Source organism: Erinaceus europaeus, chromosome 7 (assembly GCF_950295315.1).
Source record: "Erinaceus europaeus chromosome 7, mEriEur2.1, whole genome shotgun sequence".
In the NCBI taxonomy this organism is placed as follows: Eukaryota; Metazoa; Chordata; class Mammalia; order Eulipotyphla; family Erinaceidae; genus Erinaceus; species Erinaceus europaeus.
Window position 1 is genome coordinate 19,773,568 of NC_080168.1, and position 16,692 is coordinate 19,790,259.

General features: G+C 39.0%; 1 protein-coding gene across 1 annotated transcript in view; it reads left to right on the forward strand.

The window, feature by feature from the left end:
• ABCA12 (ATP binding cassette subfamily A member 12) overlaps positions 1 to 14,409 on the forward strand; it is a 224,964-nt gene extending 210,555 nt beyond the window's left edge. The window contains exons 49-53 of the mRNA XM_060193951.1: positions 91 to 194; positions 4,764 to 4,856; positions 6,298 to 6,403; positions 11,737 to 11,874; positions 13,982 to 14,409. Coding sequence (XP_060049934.1) covers positions 91 to 194; positions 4,764 to 4,856; positions 6,298 to 6,403; positions 11,737 to 11,874; positions 13,982 to 14,083 — 543 coding nt within the window. The 3' untranslated portion in view covers positions 14,084 to 14,409. The remainder of the gene's footprint in view (positions 1 to 90; positions 195 to 4,763; positions 4,857 to 6,297; positions 6,404 to 11,736; positions 11,875 to 13,981) is intronic.
• The last annotated feature ends 2,283 nt before the right edge of the window (positions 14,410 to 16,692 follow it).

Here is a 16,692-nt window from a genome sequence, read left to right on the forward strand (position 1 = left end):
TTCCACACAAATGAAACACAGTGATTCATGTAAAGAACCTCATCAAAAATTAATTAATTTGATAAATTTCTCTTGTAATTCTCTGTGAAGGATGAGCCAAGCTCTGGGATGGATCCTAAGTCGAAGAGGCACCTCTGGAAAATCATCTCAGAAGAAGTGCAGAATAAGTGTTCTGTTATCCTGACATCTCACAGGTAAACTGGGTGTGGGGCCTTTGAAAGCATATGCCACCATCTTCGAATGACAGATGAGAAATGATAATCTGGGGGCTGGGCGGTAGCACACCAGCTTAAGTGCATAGTGCAAAGTACCGGGACCCACACAAGGACCCCAGTTTGAGCCTCTGGCTCTCCACCTGTAGGGGGTTCTCTGCACAAGCGGTGAAGCAGGTCTACAGGTGTCTATCTCTGCCCCCCTGCCTTCCCCTCCTCTCTCAATTTCTCTTTGTCATTTCCAATAACAACAACAATAACAGCAACAACAATGGAAAAAAGAGATCTGCCAGGAGCAGTAGATTCCTCATGCAGGCACCAAGCTCCAGCAATAACCCTGAAGGCAAAATAATAATAATAATAATAATAATAATAATCCTAGGTAATATACATTGATAATGAAGGCCCACCTATGAATTACAAGTATTTTGTTTATAGTCATAGGGAGAAAGCAGCTAGGTTCATGGTGAGAAGCTTACACTTGTAGTAGGATAAGACCTATGATTTTTTTTTTTTTTTTAGTCCAAGATTACCAGGTCTCGGTGCCTGCATTACATTCCACTGCTCCTGGAGGCCATATTTTCCATTTTATTGAATAGGACATAGAGAAATTGAGAGGGGAGGGGGATTTAGAGAGGGAGAGAGAAAGAGAGACACCTGCAGTCCTGCTTCACTGCTTGTGAAGTATACCCCCTGCAGATGGGGACCTGGGGATGCGAACCTGGATTGTTGTACAGGTCCTTGCACTTAGTACTATATATGCTTAATCTGGTGTACCACCATCTGGCCCCCAAAACCTATGCATTTTTAAGCCAAAATTTGTATGGTTTATGGCCTTCGTAACTCTAGGACTTCCTGTTGCATATGCCATTAAGTTCAGAATTCTTAGGTTTAGTATGTAAGATCTTTTATTATCTAAACTTTTGTGTCTTTTATTCAAATGTCACCCACTTTTGTCACTCAATTTGAATGATTTTTTTTCCACCAGGGTTGTTGCTGGGTCTCAGTGCTGGCCCTACAAATCCACTGCTCCTGGTGGCCTCCCCCTGCACCCCATCATTTTATTTGATAAAACAGAAAGAAATTGAGAGGGGAGAGGAGAGAGAGAGGGAGAAAGAAAGAGAGATACCTGCAGACCTGCTTCACCATTTGGGAAGCATCACACCACAACTGGGGAGCTGGGGTCTCGAGCCTGGGTCCTTGTGCATAATACTATGTGCACTTAACTGGTGTGTCACCTTCTGGCCCCATTTTTCTTTTATTTTATTAGTGATTTAATATTGATTTACAAAACTGTAGAATAACAGGGGTATAACTCCACACTGTTCCCACCACCAGAGTTCTGTCCCCATTCCCCCCATTGGAAACTGCAGTAGTTCTCCCAAGATTGCGAATGTGGTTGACTAGTATTTCTATAACTATCTGTTTATATTTATACACTTTTGCTCATTTTTTCTATGATCCTGCCTTCTCTTCTAAGTCAAACCTACACCTATTAATAATTCTAAATGTCCCTCAATAATTCCAAATGTCCTTTTTTCCCTCTTATCTTTCTGGTTCCTGATGGAATTGGAGTTCAGAGCTCTCTGGTCATCTCCCCCTAACATTTCTCCCACTCTGGGTATATATATGAGCCAGAATCCCTTATGGAGTGAAGAAGGTGGGAGTTCTGGCTTCTGTAGTAACTTCTCTGCTGGACATGGGCAGTAGCAGGTTGACCCATACCCCCAGCCTGTTTCTGTCTTTCCCTAGTAGGGTAGGGTCCTGGAGAGCTGAGGTTCTGAGACACATTGGTGAGGTCCTCTTCCCACAAAGGTCAGGATGGAATCATAGTAGCATTTGCAACATGGTGGCTGAAAGGTGATAAAATATCAAGCAAGACAAAGTGTTTAATAAACAGAAACCAAAAAGCAGGAGCCAAGTAGGCAAGAGTAGGGATCGTGGGGTGGGAAAAAACTAGGAAGTTTATTTTAGTTATGTTCCAAGGGGCCCAGGGCTTTAGTAATTTTTGCCTAAACTTGATAGGTAACATGGAGATGGACTAAAAATATTGTCTGGGAAGATGATGCCAGAGTTGTGAATAGGGCTAGAAAGTAGGACTAGAGCAGAGTGTAGTTCTCAAACTTCAAGGAAGTATATAAATATAATTCACTGGTTACCCCATCGATCTGCCCTAGAGGCATATATATTCACATTTAGTGCATGAGCCTGTGTAAGCTCTGAGTCCCTGTCAGTTTGAGTTCGCACTCCATGGTCACAGCTGGGAACACCTAGCCAGGCTTCTTCTTCCATAAAGTAAGCACTTCTAATCAGTAAAATGAAAATACTGTTAAGCATTTTATCTCTACATTTCTTGTAAGAATGGCTTTGTATCAAGTTAATTCTTTTATAATTATCATGTAGAAAACTGTCCCTTGTTTATAATCAAGAGATATGTCTTTATTCTGGCTCTGCCTCAGAATATTATGTTCTCTAGAACCAATCATTTAGTTCTCATTAATTTTTGCATTAAATAATTTTGCATTAAATTGTCTATACAAGTAGAAATTTCAAGTATAGAACTTAGAAAATCAAGTACAGATTCACCAGTTACAAAAGTACGAAACCATTAGTAAATGAAATGCGAGGTTTAGTGGGAAATAGTATTATTTTGGGAACAGTCTTTGGAAGCATAAATGTTGAATCGAACTTGAAAGAAATATTATGTTTGATGGAAAGGGATTCCAGAAAAGGAAGAAAGCCTCTAGTTTGAAAATAAATAGTAGTAAAGCCTCTGTGAAGATATTTCAATTATATTTTTAAAGGTTTGTTTTTCTCTTTAGGAAAAAAAGACAGCATAAGGAACTAAAAGTTTTTTGTTGTTGTTGTTGTTGTTTTAAATTTTAGTCCATATCCCCAGAGGGGGTAAGGGAAGATGATCAGAAGACTGTGGACCCCAGTTTCACCAGGACTGTAACGTCTGTCACCGGGAAGCTTTGATTTTTTAAAAATAAGTTTATTAGTGATTTAATAATGATCAACAAGGTTGTTGGATAAGAGGGGTACAATTTTATATAATTCCCACCACCAGAGTTTCATATGCCCTCCCCTCCACTGGAAGGGTCCTTATTCGTTATCTCTCTGGGAGTATGGACCAAAGATCTTTATGGGGTGCAGAAGGTGGGAGGTCTGGTTTCTGTAATTGCTTCTCTACTGGACATGGGCATTGGCAGGTCGATCCATACCCCCAGCCTGTCTCTATCTTTCCCTAGTGGGGTAGGGCTCTGGAGAGGTGGGGTTTTGGGACATATTGGTGAGATCGTCTGCCCAGGGAAGTCAGGTTGGAGTCATGGTAGCATTTTAAATTTTATGGATGAAAAGCATTAAGATATAAAGCAGAACAAAGTATTTAATAATCAGGAATCTAAAGGTAATAATATAGCAGATGAGATTTGGGGTCTTCATGTTGGAAGAAGCTAGGAAGTCTAGTTTAGGTATATTCTAAGGAGCCTATCACTTTACTGATTTTTGCCTGAGCCCCACAGATAACATGCAAGTGAGCTAAAAGTATTGTCTGGAAAGATTGTGTCAGTGTTGGGAATAGGACTAGAAAGCTAGATCAGAACAGAGAGTAGCTCCCAAATATGGGGAAAGTATATAAATACCATTAACTGTAAACTTTACTTATTTGACCAAAGGCCCATGTCTATTCATATTCAGCAAAGGAATATGAATAGACATGGACCTGTGTAACCTCTGCACCCCTGTTGGTGTGAGCTTGCATTCCTGGTCATACCTAGGAACATTCTAGGCTGTACTCATTTCAGGACCAGTCTTCTTTGAGTGGCAAAGTATGTTGACCCTCCCTTCGGAGAGTGGGGCAGTTTTCTGCCTTTGTTCTACATTGAGGGCAAGGTCCTGTAGAGGACTACAAGAGGGTTTATGGTGTTGTTCCTGTTGGATGGCGGAGAGAGGTGTTGGCCCATCAGATCTATATGGGAATCCCAGGATTCCCTGATTAGGGACCCAGACGATGGGGTGGCCTTATAGTGACCAAAAGGGCCATCATCAAATGCCAGTCTCTTGCTGTTATCCATCTGTGACCTTGAGAAAACTATTAAAGTTTCTGCTAGATGGGGATCAGGACATAGAACTCTGGTGGTGGGAACAATGAACAATGTTGAATTATACCTGTTATCTTATATTTTTGTAGATCACTATTAAGTCAGTAATAAAAATAGTTAAAAAATAAAACAGACTTTTTACTACTTTTGATATTGTTATGTAGCAGTGTTTTACAAAGCTATAAATATTTCTGTGTGTGTGTGTGTGTGTGTGTGTGTATCATCACACCCACCACCAAAGTCCTGTGCCCCCACACCCAGTCCCATCACCATCATAGTTCTTACAAAAGCCTAACAGGTAGTTTGCTTACTATCCTACTTTTTAAGTTTTTTTTTTCTCCTATGAAAACAATAGTTCAATGTGGAGTAATGAACCAGTCAAGCATATGCTTAGGAACTTAAATCCAGTCTTTAGTACCTAGAATGCTGATGTGGTTCTCTTTTTCAGCATGGAAGAATGTGAAGCCCTCTGCACCAGGTTAGCCATTATGGTGAATGGAAGGTTCCAGTGTATTGGATCTTTGCAGCACATAAAGAGCAGGTGAAGAATGATTGTGCTTCTTAACATATGGTGGAGGGTAATCCAATCAAATGGTACTATCCTCGCCTCCCTTTGAGTTCAGGGAGTACCTCAGTTGCCTTTCCTGCCAAGAATAGTAAAACTAGAGTGAATGAATTACTCATTGCCTTGCCTTTATGTTAAATTGTCTTGCTGAGGGTTGGTATGTTTTGTTTTAAACTCTAAAAAATCTAAAAGCTTTAAAAAAGAAATAAAAATCCACAGCCAAAATGTCCTTAAGAAGCAGTTTCAAGAGTTTCCTCAATAACAAAGTAGTTTTTGACAAGTACTTAACAAGCAGGTTCATTTGCCATTTCGCATATGTTTCTTTCATCATTTTTACTGCTTTAAAAACCTTTCAAAAATATGTTGGGGAATATGCATAAATGCCATACTATTAAATTAATGTTTTTATATTTGACAGTTCATATATATTTATACAAACCCATGGTAATCTTCAAAGTTCAGGATGTTACTTTATACCTTTATCTGTACAACTACTTAGCTTTCCTAAAAAATAGTTAAAAAGTAAAGCAGACTTTTTACTACTTTTGATATTGTTACGTGGCAGTGTTTTACAAAGCTATAAATATTTCTGCGTGTGTGTGTATATCATCACACCCACCACCAAAGTCCTGTGCCCCACGCCCTGTCCCATCTCCATCATAGTTCTTACAAAAGCCTAACAGGTAGTTTGCTTACTAGCAATCAGTTGATTTCATCTTGCATATACCTATCCACAGAATGCACATAAAAATAGATAGATAGATAGATAGATGGATGGATGGATATAGAGATCTTACATAGCACAAGAATGAATATTAACTAAGATTTTTTAATTTTTAATTTTATTATTTATTTATTTTAATTAATTATTTTAATTAATATTTTAAATTTTTTTAAACTTTTTTTACTAAGATTTAAACAATAAAAATTAGAGATTTTTGAATATGTTGTTATCGGAAAATCCATTGTGACTTGTTTACAAACTCTATTCTTGATGAAAGCCATTAGCTACTAAATTGACTAGCTTATTTTTAAAGCCTCTATGGCTTTTAATGGTGACTGTTGATAGCAACCGTCCAATAATTTGTCTCTTAAGACCTTGTTTGCTTTAAGTTAGAAACTATTTAATTAAAAAAAGTGACATCAATTGCCAATTCATGGATGTTAAAGAAAGATTTTATGTACCTTTGCGTAGCTTTTATCCAGAGTTTAACTTTATATACTGGCAGCAATAAGTTAAAAATCATGGCCCTGTCCTGTTTCTCACTTATAACACACTTTTTATGGCAAAATGACAGTCTTTATATAAGAAAAGAAGCAATGATGGTCAGCCTGGATACTGTTTCATTATCTAGAATTCCAGGGCAGCTGTTTAAGCAACATGTAATTCACATTATATTTTGCGCTTTTTTCCAAGGTTTGGACGAGGGTTTACTGTCAAGGTTCACCTGAAGAACACCAAAGTGAGCATGGAAGCCCTCACAAGGTTCATGCAGCTGCACTTTCCAAAAACATACTTAAAAGTAAGAAAGTGGTCCACCTTTTGATCCTGGTTGGTCTCTGTAGTCATAATCTAGTATTATAATCAACTCTTGGTATGTTCAAGTTGATCATAACTTTATTATTAATCTCTTTATTAAAGTTGAAAGTTTTACTGTTGTTCTTACTATTTTTAACCAGAGCACTAATCAGCTCTGGCTTATGATGGTGTGGAAGGATTGAACCTGGATCTTTGGAGCCTCATGTCTTTTTGTAACCATTATGCTATCTACCCCTGCTCTATCAACCTCAGTATCTTTATTAGTTCAAGAAGCGTATGATACTTTGACACACAGCTGGTGTACAAAGGGAATCATCAAACTAATTATATACACACACGCATATATGCATATTGTAGTTATTTAAAAATTAAACAGTCCTTTTGTGTACCTCTCTTTCTCACAAAGATTTTAGGACCTTGCTGTGTTATTTTTGAGCTGTATATATGTTGCCAGTTTATTAGTTGTATGATATGTCTTTGGGTGACATGTATTAATGATTAAGGATATCTTTTTTCTTAGAAAAAAATTGCAGAGTTCCAGAATGTAACTGTTGAATAGATTACACCTATTTCTTCCATAATTTAAAAGGTAAATCCATGGTTCCAGGCAGTGGTACACATAATTATGTGTACATATTGTACCATGTAAAGCTCTGGTCCTCACCTTCAGAAGGAAAGCTTCATGAGCATTGAAGCAGGGCTGTGGGTCTCTCTCTCTCTCTCTCTCTCTCCTCCCCTCCCTCTCTCTCTCCCTCTATCTTCCCATCCCCTCTCAATTTCTCTCTGTCTCTATCCAATAAATATTGTAAATAATGATAATAATTGTTAATCCTTAAAAGTAAAAGATAGTACAACGTAACTTAGAGCAGAAGTGCTTGGAAATGAAGTTTTCAAGTCCTCCATTAGTGGTAGCATGCATCAGTTGATTTCATCTTGCGTATACCTATCCACAGAATGCACATAAAGATAGATAGATAGATAGATAGATAGATAGATAGATAGATAGATAGATATAGAGCTCTTACATAGCACATACATGGAACAAATGTGCTTGATAGAAAAAGTTGCAATTGTTGATGTAAAGGTAAGTTATAGAAGAAAATATTGGCTTTAAAAGGAAATAAAGTACAGAATGGTAAAGAAAGGAAGGAAGGAAGGAAGGAAGGAAGGAAGGAAGGAAGGGAGGAAGGGAGGAAGGAAGGAAAGAAGGAAGAAGAAGGGGAGAGTGAACTTCATCTCTCTCCAGAGCCATATCCCACTACGGAAAAAATGGAAACATCTTGGGGGGTGTGGATCAACCTGCCAATGCCCATATCCAGTGGAGAAGCAATTACAGAAGTCAGAACTCTCACCTTCTACACCCCAAAAAGAATTTTGGCTCATATTCCAGAAAGGGAGAAATGTTAGGGGAAGAGAACTAGAGGGCTCTTAACTCTAATTCCATCAGGACCCAGAAAGAGAAGAGTAAAAAAGGAAAGACATTCATATTAATAAGTGTAGATGTGACTTAAAAAGGAAGAGAAGACCATAGAAAAAAATGGGCAGGGCAGGGCAGGGGAGATAGTGTGGTGGTTATACAAACAGACTCTCGTGTCTGAGGCTCTAAAGTCCCAGGTTCAGTCCTTCCTCCCTCCTCTCCCACCACAACCATAAACCAGAGATGAGCAGTGGTCTGGTTAAAAACAAAACAAAACAAGTTGATCCATACTCCCAGCCTGTCTCTCTCTTTCCCTAGTGGGGCGGAGCTCTGGGGATTAGGAGCTCCAGGACACATTGGTGGGGTTGTCTGTCCAGGGAAGTCTGGTTAGCATCATGCTAGCATCTGGAACCTGATGGCTGAAAAGAAAGTTAACATATAAAGCCAAACAAATTGTTGACTAATCACGAACCTAAAGGCTGGAATAGTGCAGATGGAGAGGTGGGGGGGGGGGGGTTTGTAGATCAGCGGGGAAGCAATTACAAAGTCAAACCTTCCAACTTCTGCATCCCACAATGACCTTGGGTCCATACCTCAGAGGGTTAAAGAATAGGAAAGCTATCAAGGGAGGGGATGGAATACAGAGTTCTGGTGGCGGGAATTGTGTGGAGTTGTACCCTTCTTATGCTATGGTTTTTTCAGTGTTTTCTTTTCATAAATAAATAAAAAGAAAAAAAAAAGAAAAGAAATCTAATCTGAGATGAACTTCGTGGCTTGGGAGTCTGGTCATTATAACAGAAAGCCTGAGAAAAGGTGAGGGAAAGGAAATTCTTCTGGAGTCTAGTATACTAATCTTTATAAACCTTCCATATTTTATAAATAAATAAAATTTTTATTTAAAATTGCATGAGAAGTAAATTTATCATAGTACAGAAATACTTATCATAGGATCAAACCTTCCATATTTTATACCATTTGTCTTACAAATAAAAATGTCACTTAGAATAAAAAAGGGGCAAAAATATAAATAGATGATAGATAGATAGATAAATAGATAGATAGATAGATAGATAGATAGATAGATAGATAGATAGATAGAGATAGACAGACAGACAGACACAGAAATAATAGTCAGTCCTTATCTGTGACCTTAGAAGAATCAATGTGGTTTCCAGTGGAGGGGATGGGGACACAGAACTCCGGTGGTGAGAATGATGTGGAATTGTACCCTTGTTATCTTGTAACTTTTTAAACTCATAAGATGGAAGGAAGAGACGAAGAGAGGAAGGAAAGAAGGAAGGAAGGTAGGAAGGAAGGAAGGAAGGAAGGTAGGAAGGAAGGAAGTAAAGGAGGGGGGAGGGAGGAAGGAAGGAAAGTCAGAAGATTTGAGCTGAGATTCAGTACTACCTGTTGGATTACAACAAGACATTTAATGTCTTGGATCTATTTTCCTGGTTTACAAATTAGAGTAACACGTCTGTTTCACAAAGTTGGTATTAAAACTAAATGATAAAATATCCACAAATATACTTCACAAAGTGTAATGCACCATGTTAATGTGAATTGGTCTTAGAGAGTAAAATACAGTGTGCAAGGATCCAGGTTCAAGCCCCTGGGCCCCACCTACAAGAAGAAAACTTCCCATGTGGTAAAGCAGGGATGCAGGTGTCTCTGTTTCTCTACCTCTCTACCTCCCCCTCCTCTCTCAATTTCTCCCTGTCTCTATCCAATAATAAAAAAATAAAAAAATAGAGAGAAAAATAGAGTGCATTAAAAAAAAAACCCAAATCTTTATTTCTAAAACGTAGCTTTGCTTTAACCTCCCAAGAGTTGGCTAACTTTTCCAGAAAATAGTTCCATCTTTTATTCTTATCAATGCCCATTTCCTGTCATCTGAATTAAAATCAACTCTGTAAATTAGAGAACGTTTTTTTACATAGTGTCGGTTAGAGTGGTTTCTCTTTCAGTAAATTCCTGGGTTGTAATATCTTGTTTAATGATGAGATTACAGTCACTTAGGCTATTCAATATGGAACCAAAGCTCTGAGAGTCCATGATTTCTTTCTATTTTTGTCAGTGATTTAATAATGATTAACAAGATTGTAAGATAACAGGGGTACAATTCCATATATTTCCCACCACCAGAGTTGCGTATCCTATCTCCTCCACTGGATACTTCCTTATTCTTTATCCCTCTGGGTGTATGGGCCAAAATTCTTTATAGGGTGCAGAGGGTGGAAAGTCTGGCTTCTGTGATTGCTGCTCCGTTGAACATGGACATTGATAGGTTGATCCATACCCTCAGCCTATTTCTATCTTTTCCTAGTGGGGTGGGCTCTGGAGAGGTGTGACTTGAGGACACCTATGATTTCTTTCTAAACAGTTTATTCTTTGTAAAATTGTTTTATTATCTTTTTTTATTGGATAGAGACAGCCAGAAATCAAGAGGATGATAGAGGAGAGAGACAGAGAGACGCCTGCAGCACTACTTCACCACTCGCAAAACTTTCCTCCTGCATGTGGGGACCAGGGGCTTGAACCTAGGTCCTTGCACATTGTAATATCTGCGCTCAACCAGATGTGCCACCTCCCAGCCCCCCTAAACAGATTATTCTTTATGAGTGCTTGATGGTTTCTAGGTCTACAGAAAAGGAATAACAGGATAGGGAGTTGGGTGGTAGGTTAAGTGCACATGGTGTGAAGCGCAAGGACCGGTCTAAGGATCCCGGTTTGAGCCCCCAGCTCCCCACCTGCAGGGGGGGGTCACTTCACAGGCAGTGAAGCAGGTCTCCGGGTGTCTATCTTTGTCTCCCCCTCTCTCACTTCCCCTCCTCTCTACATTTCTCTCTGTCCTATCCAACAATGATGACATCAATAACAATAATAATAAAACAACATGAACAATGAAAGGGAAAATAAATAAAAATAAAGTCTTCAAAAAAAGGAAATAACAGGATAACAGGAAACAACAATTTGATGATAAAAACAAGATAGCCTGAAGACAGTGACAAGGCAAGACACAAAAGCCTAAGTGAAGTCTTGAAAACTAGGCTGAGATACGCAGCCTTGATCTGACCCATATGGGTTACAGAGGTAGATTTTGGAGTACAAAAGCATACTGGTTAAACTAGCACTAACAAAATATTGTCCTAGCTGCTTTTCTTTTCAGAATATGTGTGTATGGCTTCTAGGCTTCTGGAGATGTTGTTGTTGAACTCCAATGAGGAATGAGAAACACTAAGTACGAATAGGACAAACTAACAACAAACTCTACATATGAAAGTTATTTTACAGGGAAAATAAACAGGATATGCTAGGACTTGATGAAGTAGGCAGGAAAAAAAAAGCCAGGTGTTTGGAATACTTCACTTAGTAACTGATGTTATTATAGATTAAAGTAGAGACACTGGAGAGAATATGCAGGTAGGTTGAGAATCAATGCAACACCTTTGAAGTTTCTCCTAAACAATGCCTTTGAAACCTGCCATCTTTATGCTGAACAGCCAGTCTCTAACGCTTGTGGTAGCGGTGGTGGGGGACTAGCACAGGAACGAAATTTTCAAGAGGGATACCTGAGAGGCTTCATGAGAGTTGTGAAAGATCAGTCCAGAATAGATGTTCTAGGCAAGACCGTCATGACTTGACGCTTGCACATGGATGTAGAATGCTTTGAAATTTGTACTAACTTTGTATTTTCCCTTTGGAATTTATGAAACCTTTCATCTCCTTGTTCCAAGCTATTGGGTTCACAAACCAGACCCACTGCTAACACTGCAGCATCATTTTCAGTGGCATAGACTTTAGTATTTTCCATAATTCTGGACCATGTTATGTCTGATTAAGTTACTATTATCTGATATGGCCAAGTAAGCTTCCCCCTCCCCTTCTGGTTCTTATAGGATCAGCACCTCAGCATGCTCGAGTATCATGTACCAGTCACTGCAGGAGGAGTAGCAAATATTTTTGATCTGCTAGAAACTAACAAGACCGCTTTAAACATCACAAACTTCTTAGTAAGCCAGACTACTCTGGAAGAGGTGAGCAGCTTATCATGATTCATAGTCACAGTGTCACAGATTAATTATTACACATTCTGCTTATCTCTTTTTAATGACATTCAATTTGTTTTTAAATGAAGCAATATCTCATATTGCACCTGAAAAACTTCGCTGAATTTATTTATAACTACATTTGGGAATGACAGGGAAAATGAGAAAATAATTAACTATTTCTCACTGGAGAGGAAGAAAAAAAAACAAAAAACAATTGTCCCTACTTCAAGACATCTGCCCCTATCAGGTTAAATGATTTTGTAAAGTAAGACAAATCATTGTCTATTACTTTCCTTGCTCTCTCCTTGGTAGATATATTTTTTTAATTTTCATTTACTTATGATTGGATAAAGACAGAGAGAAACTGAGAGGGGAGGGGAAATAGAGAAGAGAGACAGAGACCTGCAGCCTGCTTCACCACTTGTGAAGTTAAGGTGGAGACTAAAGGCTCGAACCTGGGTCCTTGTGCACTTTAATGTCAGCACTCGGCGAGGTGTACCACAACGTTCCCCCAGTAGATTTTTTTAAATAATATTTCTCTCTCTTTTTTTTATTCTTTCCTTTTTCTTTTTAACAGATGCAGGGAGAAATAAGGGGGCAGAGGGAGATAGAGGAGAGAGGTCGAGAAACATCTGCAGAACTGCTTCACCATTTATGAAGCTTCCCTCTCACCCCCACCCCCGAAGGTGGGGACCCAGGACTTGATCCAGGTCCTTGTGCGTGGCGATATGTGCACTCTAGTGGAGGAGCCACTGCACTGCCTCAAATATCTCATGTCCTGGGGCCGGGTGGTGACGTACCTGGTTGAGCGCATGTATTACAGTGCTCAAGGATCCAGGTTCAAGCCCCTTTCCTGCAGGAGGAAAGCTTTGTGAGTGGTGAAGTAGTGCTGCAGGTGTCTCTGTGTCTCTCTCCCTCTCTATCTCCCTCTTATCTGGCTGTCTCTATCCAATAAATAAAGATAATAATAAAAAAATATCTTATCTCCTGATTGATTTCCTAGACTAGGACATTCTGAGGAGATCTAGAGAGAATTTGGTGCTAGATCTACTAAATTCAGGCAATTGAAGTGGCAAGTAAAGAATTGTTTTGTTCCACTCTTATCATTACCCTTTTCTTGTTCTTTTTTTTTCTCTCCCCCTCCCCCCCAGAACAACTCAGCTCTGGCTTATGGTGATGTTGAGAAGTGAACCTGGAGTCTGTGGTGTCTCAGGCCCAGAAATCTTTTTGCATAATCATTATGCTATGTTCCATCCCCACATCACTGAACTTAATGACATTTACAGTCAATAAGTTGAGGTGTTATGGATCATCCATATTCAACTTGGCACGCTTTCGATTTTGTATAACTCAACCAAACTGATTGGGTTGCACTGATCATTAGCATCAGTCTGAAAGTAAAACCTTAGAAGACTACTGAGTGCTATGCTTTTACCAACACAAAAGATTTAACCTTTGACTTGTAACCAACTGGCAGCACCATGTCTGGCAAAAGCAAACTCTCAATAGTTTGATGAATCTTTGCTTGTAGATTTAACGATTTTAAACAAAGTGAGAAGAGTCAAGCCTGTTAAAGAATGACTGACTAAACACAATGCTAATGTGAATTTTCTATGCCTAGTTAATTTAGTATATTAATTCTTTAAACTAGAGAAATTTCTCTTAACATTATCATACAGACATTTGATAATGTCTTAGGCCAGGCTCCTTGTCTACACTGATAACTTTTGATACAGATCATAAAGATATGAGGTTATAGAAATTCAGTTGTACCCTTAGATTTATAATATGGCTTTAAGTATAATTATAGCTATAGACACAACTATCATTTTCAAGCCCCAGTTAAATTTGAGTGTCTATAGAAAAGACATCTAATCAATGTGGACGAGTGTGTGTGTGTGTGTGTGTGTGTGTGTGTACACTTATACAATCTAGTTTCCCTTTTACTTGGTTTCCCAGTGTGTCTGTGTAACATTGGTACACCCTGGGGCTGTGGGACAAGAGAGAGATTGTGTGCTCTATGTGTGAATCAACGTTGTTTCAGTATTTGACTTACTGGATACTAATAGCTTTATTTCCCTTGAACAATTAGGTTTTCATCAACTTTGCCAAAGACCAAAAGTCCTATGGAATTGCAGATACCAGTAGTCAAGCCTCCACCATCAGTATTGACTCACAGGAAGACCGGTTGTAGTTGTTATACCTCCAGAAAACTCAATGACAGCAAAGAGCCAATGACTTCACTTTGAGCAAAAGCCACAGAAGATGCCACTTCCTCAGAAAATCTTCTTGTTAAAGTATTAGACTGTACAGAAAGTTATGATTGTGTAAGACTCACAAACCTACATATGAAAGTTTTCCTTCTCAGGTCAGTGATGCTGTTACTCCTGATGGGAATTCCTGAATACTCAACACTACAAGTGTGCTCCTGGATCTGCTGCTGATTCCTGTGCAAGGATGAAACCACCCGAAGATGACTGTCCTAATTTATTACTCTCAATAAAAATTTCAAAAACACAATGATTAGTCGTTGAAGAGTGAGGTAGTTTGGAGCAGTTAGCATTGGGTGAGCTAACAGAATGTTTTTTGTCTTCAGAATGAAAACAACAGAATGAACATTGTCATGAATACATGATGCTACTGTGATTGACGTGTAAGGCACTCAGGATCAGTTCACAATGGCAGTAGAGAGGGCATAATATCTGTCTATCATTTTTAGTACCTTCAAATACATGAGTTCTTACTGACTTCAAGATTTAGTTTCATCCTACAGTAATACTATAGGAGCAGTTTACCCTGGTGGTAGACCAAGTTTAGATTATACTTGCCATAGTTGGCAATACTAAGGCACAGGGAGGAGCAAGAAGCATCTTGCTCTTCGGGGAATCTGGGTGTGTCAGCTGGGCAGATGCAAGTTCTAAAAAGTGCTAAGAAACACAAGTGCTGCTGGCAAGCAACATTTCTTTTTAACTCATTCAAAAAAGAAAAAGAAAGAGAGAAAAGAAAGAAAACCTCACATTTTGAGGGTTACTTTGCAAGAAGTATTCATGTGCAGAGAAAACGAACATGGAGATGAATTTCAGTTTTTTAGTTGCCTGGCCCAGGACATGTTTATGAGGATAGGATAGACTTCTTAAAAGTGCCAAATTATATGACTCTTGAGGGAGATGCTTTTATGTAGTGTGTGTGTGTGTGTGTGTGTGTGTGTGTGTGTGTGTGTACATTGGAAACTTTGGAACTATTGTTTCTGTTTAAAAAATTAATAAACTCAATATCAATATAAAAGACAAAAATCCATGATGTCATTTCCTTTGTGAAGGAAGAACCAGAAACTTGACATTGGAATCACAGTCAGCAAGGCCCCATGTGACCTGCTCCCTTTCTACCTCTCTCCCTTCCTTTCACTTCTCCTTTCCTTTTAGTGTTCAACTATGCAGGACCTCCTTTCCATTTCTTCAGTGCTTAACATCTCCATTCTTTCCATATGTTGCTCTGTGCTTCACTTGTTGTTGCCCCTTTGTACTTTGCTAACTATCTTCAGAAGTGGTAGCATTCCTTCCCTACTTTCTTGGTTTAAACCCAGTTCCTCTGGTGCGATACCAGACTGAATTGTTCTTCCTCCTTTTCTGTCAGCGTAAACATCCTAACTTAAAATAAATGTGGCTTAGCAAGCTATGAGTGATACAGAATGGATGGCAACAATTTATTTTGAGAGTAGAAGTTATCTTTGATGACTATAATAAACAAACCTTTTGGGGTAGAAGTTGTAATTCTGAGAGTTCAAGTGTCCCTGGGAGCCCACATGACAGGAGTGGGAGTGGGAGAGGTGGTCAGTTAATTGTTTGTGTTATGCTGATGATGCTGACTCTTGGTTGTTTGCATAGAGCCAAAGATAGAAAGGGAAGAAGACCGGCAAAATAGCTCATTTGAGTGACTTGCTTGCTTTGTCATGTGCATGAGCCAGATTTGAGCCCACCCCCACTGTACTAAAGAAAACTTCCTTCAGTGCTGTGGTCTCCCTCTGCATTTGTATTTCTGTCTATTTGAAAATTTCAGTCTGGCATAATGATGACAGAAAAATAAATAAATAAAAAGGAAGAAAAAGGGAGAATAAGCTGATGAAGGAGGAACTTGTGATATAGTGAAAGTCTAAATACTGAAGAGAGGTGATCAATGAGATCCCATGTGAAAGTGAAGTGTTGAATGAACTTTATTTTTATATTTATTTATTGTAGAGAGACACAGAAATACAACAAGAAGGAAGGGGGAAATAGAGAGGGGCCAAGTGGTGGTGCTTCTTGTTAAGTGCACACATTACAGTGTGCAAGGACATGGGTTCAGCTACTGGTCCCTACCTGCAGGGGGAAAGCTTCGTGAGTGATGAATCAGGGCTGTAGGTGTCTCTGTCTCTTTTCATCTCTTTTTTTGTAAAGAATATTTAATTTTAATTTTTATTTTACTTATCATTGGATAGAGGCAGAGAGAACTTGAGAAGGGAGAGGGAGATAGAGAGACACTTGCAGCCCCACTTCACAACTTTTGAAGCTTTCCCCATACAGGTGGGGACCAAGGGCTTGAACCCAGGTCCTTACAAACTGTAATGTGTTCACTTAACCAGGTACACCACTGCCTGGCCCCTCTCTTTCCCAATTTATCTCCCCTTCCTATCTATCTATCTATCTATCTATCTATCTATCTATCTATCTATCTATCTATCTATCTGTCTCCTTCCCACCCTCCTAGCTTCCCTCTCCCTCTCAATATCCCTCTATCTCTACCCCTCCCAAAAAATAAATAAATAAA